This window comes from Misgurnus anguillicaudatus, chromosome 18 (assembly GCF_027580225.2).
Source record: "Misgurnus anguillicaudatus chromosome 18, ASM2758022v2, whole genome shotgun sequence".
Classification (NCBI taxonomy): domain Eukaryota; kingdom Metazoa; phylum Chordata; class Actinopteri; order Cypriniformes; family Cobitidae; genus Misgurnus; species Misgurnus anguillicaudatus.
In genome coordinates this window covers 34,441,536-34,452,855 of record NC_073354.2, presented here as the reverse complement: position 1 = coordinate 34,452,855, position 11,320 = coordinate 34,441,536, and the positions used below count along the sequence as shown (strand labels likewise).

Sequence of the window (11,320 nt, the reverse complement as noted above, 5' to 3'; positions counted from 1 at the left end):
TTTGCAGAGTCGATCCTCCATATACACAGAGGGTACGCAAGCTGCACTGAACTTACTTCATGAAGCGCTGAAATGTCAATCACTTATCCATAAAATGATTCATGTTTATTCTCCAAAATATTCAATTTTTTCTCCTCATAATCGTGTCTCTTTGGTGAAAGCACATTTATTTTAAATTACAGAGACCACAAACATCAGACTCAACCTCGCTAAGCTTTTATTCTAAGAGCATTAGTGAAGTTAGGTAAATAATTTGCTCAAGGTCAGATTTTTTTGCGATACACCAAAACGTATGTGACAATTTGCTTTCATCATTCGTGACATCACCACGGACACCATTTTAGCACTGTTTGAATAGAAAACCTTTTTTACGCATATTCACTTGGTCGATAACAAAACCTAGATGGAAACATGTCTATAAATGGAGAAATAGTTGTAGAAAATGTAATGATGTAACAAACCTCTGAAGGAATCAGTGTTTCCACTTTATCATTATGAAGGAATGGCTGCTTTACTTTATTCCATCCCTTCATTAATGATTTCAATATTTTATTCTTGCATTTTTCTACACCAAAAAATAAAAACAAAAACAAATGATTCATTATGACAAAAGAGAATGACAAAAAACCGTGGTCAGTAATAATCCTTAATAAACACATTTAACAACCAGTCCACCCAGATACTATTTTATCAAATTCCTAAAAATACATCAATGATTTTTGCATTAATAATGCTGTTAAAATAAGAATTTAAAACACACTAGAAAAATGGTCTAAACTTAATTTCTTATTGTAAGATGCTTTATTTTACTGACTTTAATGTAATAAGATATCAGTATCTGCAAGGGCCAACACAACTATTGAGGAACAAAGATGGTACAGATTTAAAGATTGTCAAGAACACAAAATTTCCATCTGACCTGTGGGGCTGTTCGCCTCCTCAAATGCAGGAGTAAACTCCTTTACTCCTCCTCGTGGATGTGAACTCCCGGCGCGTCTGTCTAACAAATGTCCGTTGTTCGCGACAATGTCAGGGACAGCACTAGGAAGGACAAAATCCATTCCTCCATCATCACATCTCCATCCCAACACTGCAATTCAATAAATAATGTTATGAAATGAATGCTTTAACTGAATTGATCAATATATGTCTAAAACTTGTCACTTATTTTAATGTATTATTTATTTAACTGTATAAAATAAATATCACATTTGCAATCATGCTGATATATATATATATATATATATATATATATATATATAAAACAAGACCTCATACAGACCTAACAAGACCTCATACAGTGGCAATTCTTATTTTTAATTTGGGGACAATTTATTCATGTTAACGTCTTGTTATGAAGCTGATGTATTTAAAATCTGTATTTTAGTTTAGTACTTTTGCATTTTCAAAATATAGAAAATCTCTTAGATAGCAGAAATGATAAACATCAGACAGTAACATAAAGGCATGCAAACAATGACATGATGTTGTGTATTGTGTTATTGTAAATCTGATGAAACAATAACAATAATAAAGCTGTTTTAGCATACTAAACATAAGATAAAGATTGGATTTGTTTTTATATTGAGGCTTTGTCAAAATTTGGCTTTCTGTTTAGGTGAGAAGTGATGTCATGTGCCAAAGGAAAAGTAAAATGAGGTAAAAAGTACACGAGCACCACCCAGTGTCTATATGTGCACGTGCATTAAGAATAATGTATGTAAACCTATCAGCAGTAAAGCCACATTTTGCTTTCATTTTCATCTTACTTGTTGGGATTTTCTCCTTTCCTCCTCCACTTGGATTCAAACCCCCGGCAGCGCATCCGACCTCTGACGAAAGTCCGATTTCAGAGACAAAGTCACAGGTCAACACAGCATTCGGTAGGAATGAATCCATTTTTCCTCCAAACACTGCAATTACAATTCAATAAATTAATGCCTTCATTTGAAATGATCATTTTTCTTTTTGTCTAAATTGTATTGAAGCCGAGAGAGACCATGCATTACTATTATTTTTGCTTGCTTGTTTTCTCATGATCATGACTTGCACTGACATATCTTAAAATACATCAGTGCCCTTTGTTTTGCCTCAAAATGCACACAAGTAATGCTTTTAGTAAGGCAAGTTATATTTCCTAAATAAATGAAGGTCTAGTCCTGAATGAATGAATGTTTGTTTATTCGGTTACTAAACAAAATATATGTACAGAAAATTCATTACAGACAGACAAATATGGCAACCGAACAGGTGTAGGCTGAAGCCGCGGCTTATTGCGCCTACCCTATTTACAAAACAACATCTACCCATCAAAATTAAACATAAACAATACCTGCATAAACATATACGTACATACACACATACATACACGTGTATATATATATATATATATATATATATATATATATATATATATATATATATATATATATATATATATATATATACCTGTATATACATACATTTATACAGATATTCATTTACATACACATACATTGCTTGCATTGTTTTAATTTATGCACAACAATTATACATAAAAATTTTCTTAAGTATTCATATATTTATCAAAAATGATATGATTTTAAATTGTTTTTTTAAATAATGAATGGAATTGCTCCTCTTGAGTTTATCGGTGAGACCATTCCACAAGTTGACCCCTTTTACCGAAATAGTATTTCTTATAAGATTTGTTCTGACCATTTGTTTTTTAAACATGTTCTCCCTCTTAGGTTATATTTCAGGTCCCTATTTTCAAACAAACATACACTGTAAAAAATCCAACTTTAAAATGTTCATTCAACAAAGAACATTAAGTAACTTGAACAAAGATTTCTTTGTTGAAGGGCGTCAATTGATTATTTTGTGTTCACTGAATGAAAAGAGAATAATCATTCAGCTAACAAATATTATTTTTTTGACTGGACTTAGATGTATAAGTTTTTGTCCAATTCGTTCACCCAACTTGCCAAACTGAGTATTCTGAACAAGCAATTTATAAAAAACAATAGTCGGAATGTTTCCCAGCATGCATTGCAACATGTTCACTTCTTTGGTTAATATTTACTAAAAAAAGATGACTGTTTTAATGTTTGCTGGATTTATTTATGTTGTTATGTTGTTAATATTAGTTATATGTTGTATTTAGAGTAATTTTTAAAGAATTATGTTTGTTCATTGTTACCATGATTGAGAAGTGTGTGTTCAGTGTAGAGGGCAGCACAATGAGTTAGCGCGCATCATTGTTGCCTAACAGCAAAAAGGTCTCTGGTTTAAGTCAAAGACTTAGTTAATGAGACCTTTCTGTGTACACTCCCACAGTCCAAAACATGTAGATTAGTTAAATTTGGATATATTAAATTACTCTTTACCCAACTTAGCCACTAGTTGAGTAAACATAAAAATTTGCTTATTACCTAATCAGTTTAAGTTGGTTCAACTTTTTGGTGTAAGTTGACATTACTCAGTAAATTGAGTTAGGTGAACTACATCATCCAAGAGTTGAGTAAACTCAAAAAGCTGTGCAGCAAGTTGCCTTGAAAATTTAAGTTAAGTCAACTTTTTATTTAGTATAGTATATTTTCAGGCACTACTTTCCTATTAACTTTGAACATAAAAACAACAGTATTCAGACTAACTAAATCAGGGAATTTTATTGCTTTAAATTTGCAGAATATTGGGTTTGTCGGTTCATTATACGGTGAGTGATTGACTATCCTTATGGCTTTTTTTGTAAAATAAAAATAGGCTCTGTGTTTGTGATGTAAGCATGCCCCCATATTTTAACACAGTAAGACAAATATGGAACAAAAAGAGAACAATACAGGATATACAAAGAAAATGTATTTAGAAGATACTTGGTTTTATGTAATATAGCAATTGTTTTGGACAGTTTTGATTGAACATGAGCGATGTGTGGTTTCCAGGATAATTTAGGATCTAATATTATTCCAAGAAATTTGTTTTCATTCACCCTTTCTAGTGCCACATCATCAATCTTTAAGCTCATGCTAGTTTCAATTTGTCGATTACCGAATATAATATACTTAGTTTTACTTGGATTAAAAAATCATTTATTTCGGTCAAACCATTGATTGATTCTGGATAGTTCTCAAGTCACATCAATAATTATTTGGTGAAGATTATCCTGGTTTAAGATAATCTCTTCCTGGAAAACCACCCCATAATGTGCGTGAATTTCGGGACCATCTTTAAAGTAATAATGTACACGTTTCTATCTTCAATAGTATTTAAGAGTTTATATTAACAAATATATAAAAAAAGTAAAAGTGTACATTATAGCCGACAACCATATGAACACGGCTGGGTTTGTGACTGTTTGTTGACTAAAAGTCATTCCATTTAAATGCTGTATAAAGTAGAAACGTGTATATTAAGGAGTAACTTTAGAGACGGTCCCTAAATTCACCACTATCAAATTTTCAACTACATACTGTCGAATCGATTTCATCTTAAACGAATCCCTGATCCAAATAAAACGTAATTTGTTCATCCACTTATTTAACAAAATATACCTCTGCTGTCTTCAAACAATACAACCCGTTCATGTACATACATATAAAGTACACACAGCTTTCATCACATCACAAAAAATACAACTTTTTTAACTTGAGATAACGAGAAATAAAGTTGTGATCATGAGAAAACAAGCAAGCAAAAATAAAAATAGTACACAACCTCGGCTTCCGTAAATGAACAAAACAGTCTGGATAACAACAGTCGTATGCACTGCTAACTATTTATTATGTTATACATCACTTATGAAAATTTAACATGGTTTTACTACAGTTACATCTAACAAAACATGGTTAACTGTACTGTAGTAAAACCATTGTTACCACAAAATAATAATAGTACTCAATACACCAATAAACATGGTACTTTTACCACATAAAACCATAGTTAATTTTCGTGAGGGATATTAAAAAACAATGCCTCATTAGGCGTAATTCTTATCTTAAATTGCGGGGATGTTTTATTCATTTTGATCGGTTTTTGTTAAATTAATGCAGTCAAAATTTGTCTGCGTATTCTGCCGGTCAAGAAAAACGGCGGGTAAAATGTCAAGTACACGAGCACCACCTGGTGTGTCTACATGTACACGTGCATTAACAACACAATAACTGTATGTCAGGACTAGTCAACTGGCGGCCCGCGGGCCAAGTGCGGCCCGCCAATCATCTTTATCCGGCCCGCCGGTCACCTTTGGCCGTTTCTCAATCAGAAGGCTGCAGCCTCCGGAGTTCGCATATGCAGACTGCATATACGTCATCAAGATTAAGTTAACTGAGCATTACATTCACAAATCATAAGCATATTACAACAATTTACGATTAACTAAGAATAATAGTCAACTTTATAATTGTTAAAATTCTGAAATAAGACTTAATGACGTATGCAGCCTGGAAATGCGACCTCCGGAGGCTGCAGCCTTATTGAGAAACGACTATAGTCTGATATAAATTCAGCGTGGTTACTTTTACCTTCCCACTGTACAAGACAACACAGAAAGGGGCTGTGTGGGGTGCCAACCATCTGCGGGTGCGTAATTATCTGATCCAATTCGAGCTTTGGATGCATTCAAGAAAATAAACTTGTGCGACTACACCGCATGTGACGCGGCAACCGGAAGTGATGTATTTCAGTGTGTTCCAATCAAAACTGTGTGCAAAGTTAAAATTATTAATTATTGTTTGTTTTACTTTATAAGTAACACTTGAATCTTTTAATTACTGGTAAGTAAATTATTAACTATGCATATTTTCGTAGATTAAAGGTTCTCTCCCATGACAGATTTACGATTAAACTACATTTTCATTACGCCACTAGGGGGCGCACTCCCGACAGTTATATCTGTATGTAATGTACAATGGAAAGGCTGTTTAGCCTATATATCTATAAAATATTAAAAAAGAAAACATCTAGTGCAATTTTAGTCATTAGGAGAAGACTGGCTATATGTTGTGAGTAGTTGACATGTAACAATTAATGAAAGTAAACAGTTATAAACAAAATATGTTAAGGAGTGTTGATCTTTTACACCTTTACTATTAACATTTGGCTCTTACATGTTAAACTGCAATTGTTTTAAAATATTAATAAACAAAATATGAGTTTTCAGTAATTAAAAGGCTTTTAAAATTCAATTTTTTTGAAAATGCATGTTTTTAATATGTTTTTTTTTTTCAAATATACTACAACAAAAGTAACAAAAACGACAACAACACACACACACACATATATGGTAAAAGTAAAAAATATATCAAAAGTAAAAATAGGGGTAAAAGTTTGGCCCGCGTCATATTTACGATTTTTAAAATCTGGCCCCCGAAGAAAAGCAGTTGAAGACCCCTGCTGTATGTAAATTTATCAGCATGAAAGTCAGACTTTTTGCTTTAACTCGCATCTTACCTCTTTGGCGTTTCGCCTCATGTGTTGGATAAACATCCACCATCTCCTCCTCCTCCTCTTCTCCTTCAAATGGATTTAAACCACCGGCAGCGCGCCCGACTTGTGACGAAAGTCCGATATCAAGGACATAGTCAAAGTTCAGCACAGCATTCGGCAGAATAAAATCCATATTCTCGACATCTGTTCCTTCCATGTCCTTGTCGGACAATGGTGTTACAGGACGAAACATGATGTGAAAAGATAACTGCAGACTTAACTGTGCTTAGACTCGGTTCACAGATAGTTGAAATCTAAGTAAACTGTCTGTCCGTACACAGTGCGTCGAGCAGTTTAAAGTTGCGAACTTATGCAAAGTCTGCAAATTCACTTGGTAATCTGTACAGTAGCGTTCGGAGTCAACCAAAGGCAAGCGTTCAGATCAGTCAAATGATACCGGTCTCATCTGGCTGAGCCCTTTTATAACCATTATGTGATGTCATAATGTTATGTGATGTCATAATGGTTCCATGACAACGGCGCGTTCTATATAGATGTCATTGAGTTCAGTGATTGTTCTGTGATTACTGCTCAACTCTGATGAGTTTTTTTTTATTGATTTTTTATGTCCCCTGTGATGTTTAATTAAAACTATTAACAACTTTTGGACTTTTTATTGTAGATATATATGAATATCATATCAAAACTCTTTAACATGTCTTATTTAGCTTATTACTACTTTTTAAAATGTATTTTACAGTATGTATAGATGCTATTTTGTATTCATATATTTAGACCTATTGTGTTATTCATATACAACCACTAGATGGCGCTATGTCAATTACCAGTAATGTTAAAAGAAGAGAGTATTAGTCGAGAGTAAAACACAGACAAGCTCAGATTGTATGGAGATTTTATTTAAATCATCAAAAAGCATCAAATGTCATATATGCATGATACATACGAACGTTTTTTTCATTGTTCAAAATCCTTCACACATATCAAATATTTAAACACAGGCAGTCAGTCAAAAACAGACATTAGGTTAGATAATAATCCCTCATCCCTTACAGCAGTTAAAGCATCAACCTAGTTACATATTGCTGGGTTTACTGCAGGGTTAAATTCACTAAACACTACTTAATATTAATTCCCAAACACATTAAAGGACATTTGACATGAAGAACCACCACAGACACTAAAGGGTCATGGTGGTGGACAAAAATACTGTATGAGATGAGAGGAAAAGATCTTAAAAAATGTTTCCACTACCAAAATTATTTTGTCTGCCCCAAACCAATTTTATGCAACAATCTCCTATCTTTGGTTAGATATCATAAAGCCTAAATTAACCTCCTGAACCCGAGCTTTGATTTGTCTTTTTTTTTCAGATTTCCACCAGCTATTTTTGGGAACCAATAAATATAATAACCAAATATTTTTCTTTGAACATGAAGCAGTGTATTTGTCCATGTTTGTGTATAACAGGTTCCAGTTACACAGAATTAAGTATTAAGGTGCAAACAACAAAAACATTGATGTCCACATATGTGACATCCAGATCTTAGGAGGTTAAATGTGGCATAATACAACTGTAAATAGAGATAGACCTTATTTAAAAATGTTACCTTATTAAAGATATCAAGATTATATTTTTTACATTATAGATTTTATGTAGATATCTCTCAAACTTGCTTCACTGATACTCTAAAAGATATTAAACTACATCTAAACACAGTTTAAGAATTATCTTCATTCACTGTTATATTTACCTTTAAGCAAAGACGACTGTACCATATACCATTAATCTATATAAAGCACTGTACCATCCCAGCAAACACAAAAACGTTATAAAAACTTTTTTCACGTTGTGAAAAGATTGTGATAACGTTATTTTCCGATGTACTTAATATGACCAAATGTCGGGTTTTTTGAACGTTATAAATACGTATTTTCACAATGTTGCAAAAACGTTTTGATAACGTAATCTAAACGTTTTTGCAACGTTGTAAAAATACGTATTTATAACACACAAGGCTTAGCTAAAGCTAGACTATGCCTTAAATTAAGATGTTTAAATATATTTAATAAACATGCCTTAGAAAAAATTGTTACTAGTGTCTATCTTAAGAAAATTCAGTGAAGTCTCTGAGAGTGTAGGTGTCATCTGATGTCTTTACAAGTGAGGCTGGATCCATACTGGAGCTTCTGTAACCTGTATGGGTATCCTGATGGATAAAAACAGGAAAGCAAAAGAATTACCATAGCTGCTGTTCATATTATTTCAAGCAAAAGATGATCATGTGCACTTGTTTAATACTTTTCATTACTTAAGAACAAGGTTATAAAAAGTGTTATGTGAATGCTTAGCTAAAAAGGTAGGACTTTTTCTAGATTTACACTGGAAGAGTTTGGGAGTAAAAGGTGAAAAAGCTCTGCCTCCTTTTGTGGACTTTGACATCCTGGGTACTACCAAGAATTTTGTGACATTATTAAGCAATTATCTGGTTCAAATCACAATCAGATTTTTCTGGATCCCTTAGTAAATTTGGCCTCATCATTTGGGGAACCGAGACAGTCTATATGGAACAAACTGCATATGCAATAGTATCGTTAAAGGTGGAAAAGAGGATGTTTGTTTAATACATTTTTGCAATATTACTTAAAAATGTCTTTACTAAAAGGCTATTTATTAGGTGCACTGAAAGTAATAAAATTAATATATGTCATCTGTGCATAAGGTAGGGCCTTAAAAACATCAGCCAATCGTTGATGCAATCATCACATCAACGATTGGCCCTCTGGCTTGTCAATCACTGCCATTACGTTCCTTGTGAGAAACGTGCAAGCTCCAGTAACTTTACACGAGTGACGCATGCGCATGAAACTCCGTCTTTAGTTTCGGTTTGTTTTCATTGTTGCTCCTGCTTTCCTCCTCGAATTTGCCGAAGGAGGACATAAAAGAAAGAGTTTTTAAGTCGCTGAGAAGAGGAGAAAGTTGTCAGAATAACGTAAACAAACCAGAGTCGTTATTGGAGAAACATTTCAACGTTAGAGAGAGCAATGAAGGAACAGAGAGGTATCAAGACAGACGCACATATCGCAAAAATTCTCTTTGACAGGTAACAGTGATTAATCTTTCTTTGTGGGATTAATTATTGTTGTACTGTTATTCCGGTATATCGAAGTTGTTCTTGTACTGTAGTTGTAAGTGACCAGTCTGCTACATGCTAGTTGAAATGGGAGTAGTGTTGACCGATCTAACGTTACGTCTTATGTGTTTATTATCATATCATTTCACATAATGAATCCACTGACGCGAGTCCCGACACAATATGCCAGTGGTAAACAAACACTTGTGTTCAAATACTCGTGCACGACTTTTGGAAGGTGTTCCCTAGAAATGAGCTGTGAAGGAGGGAGGGTGTTCTTGCGCATGCGCTTATTTAAAAAACTCAGTAACGGTCTTTGCATTCTCAGTCGGTGGAAACATCCTCTTTTGCGCCTTTAAGTTGGAGGAACAAGCCATCATAACTATAATTTACAATACCATTCAAAGGTTTAGGTTCAGATTTTTTTTACGTCTTTTATTATATGAATATATTGTAAGTTGTAATTTATTTATAGGCGTGATTAATGTTGAATTTTCATCATCATTATTCCAGTCTTCAGTGTCTCATAATCAATCAAAGTTCATTCTAATACGCTGATTTGCTGCTCAAGAAACATTTCCAATTATTATCAAAGTTGATTGTTGTGTTAAGAAATATTTTAGTGTTATTTTAGTGTTACCTTAAAATGGTAAGTTGGACTTCTGTTTGTTATAAGTGAGAGTAAAGATTCTGTTTTGCATCACAGAAATTACACTTAACTGCATATTCACAAAGAAAACAGCTCATCTAAATTGTGATAATTTCACAACATTTCTGTTTTCACTGTATTTTTGTCAAATAAATAAATCACAGCCTTTTGAACAGTAGTGTTTAAGTTTGAGGTCTTACTTACTAGCCATATGGTTCACACATAGCCCCTTAGAGATGCTTTCTGACAGGTTTGCTTGAACTCTGCTGCATGGCCATCAGCATGGACAAATCTACAAACATAACATGCAACTTGTCACAGAGCAAACATTATTTAGGATGCAGTACAAAAGGAACCAAGCAAGAGTAGAGTTGAAACGTTAAAAAGGATGGTATAAAAAATAGAATATACAAAAATAGCTGAATTTTGTGTTTTAGGTTGACTTATTCATTTAATATTGTGCAGTGTCACTCATGTTTGTCAAAACCTTCTTTAAAAAACTGTAATACAATTTTTAAAGGAAAATAACAAGATGCAAGGTTACGTAGCTTTTTCAACTCACCTGAGTTTTCAACATCTCTGTCAGCAGCTCCCTTCGAAAATGCTGAAATCTTGAGCTTCTTTTTTTATTATAGAGGGGTTATTTTGTCACTCCTGAATTCAGAGAACAACTTTTATCAATATTGGTTTACGATACAACATTGATTGTAATTCTTTCAGCTAATTTTGACGTCCCATGTTAGTACATCCATAGACTGTGTGAGTACATCGCATATTTTTAGGATAAACAAATTAACCTACTTCCAATAATGCATTGACACCATTTACAACACTTTTAAAACCTCCCAAAGACACGTTTAGATGTTCTCAATCGCCCAACCTTTCGCTCATAAACAAGCGCTAAGCGTTAGCGCCATGCTAACGGAGATGCTAACGGACTTTTCTCCAAGACACAAGCAATTTCAATGAGGTAAATATTCAACAAAAGCGTATCAATTAGGTGTCAACCACAGTTGTGTGTATTATTTTTGTAATTTGAGGGACAAAACTTACCCAAAAGTGAAGAAAACCATAAGAAACGCGGAGCTTTGCCGCTTTCTGTTGCTCCTAGTAG

At 33.5% G+C, this 11,320-nt stretch overlaps 1 protein-coding gene across 2 annotated transcripts; it reads right to left on the bottom strand.

Annotated features, from left to right (window-relative positions):
- Positions 1-2: 2 nt before the first annotated feature.
- LOC141349236 (uncharacterized) lies at positions 3-10,873 on the bottom strand. Of its 2 annotated transcripts, XM_073856375.1 has the most exons (6): positions 10,769-10,873; positions 10,411-10,498; positions 6,430-8,633; positions 1,770-1,913; positions 920-1,090; positions 3-565 (listed from the first exon to the last, which is right to left on the bottom strand). In XM_073856375.1, exons 3-6 carry the CDS (start codon positions 6,656-6,658, stop codon positions 369-371), a joined length of 741 nt encoding a protein of 246 aa, XP_073712476.1. In that variant the 5' UTR covers positions 6,659-8,633; positions 10,411-10,498; positions 10,769-10,873; the 3' UTR covers positions 3-368. The 2 variants fall into 2 exon arrangements, with proteins under 2 accessions (XP_073712476.1, XP_073712475.1); XM_073856374.1 differs by having other exon boundaries at positions 6,430-10,498.
- Positions 10,874-11,320: the final 447 nt, after the last annotated feature.

Excerpts from the sequence above, each read along its gene's own strand:
- LOC141349236 (XM_073856374.1), bottom strand. The coding sequence starts at position 6,658 with ATGTTTCGTCCTGTAACACCATTGTCCGACAAGGACATGGAAGGAACA. Across the intron at positions 1,091-1,769 it reads AAAGGAGAAAATCCCAACAA|TGTTGGGATGGAGATGTGAT; the intron begins GTAAGATGAAAA and ends ATTGAATTGCAG. Across the intron at positions 566-919 it reads GGAGGCGAACAGCCCCACAG|AAAAATGCAAGAATAAAATA; the intron begins GTCAGATGGAAA and ends TTTTTGGTGTAG.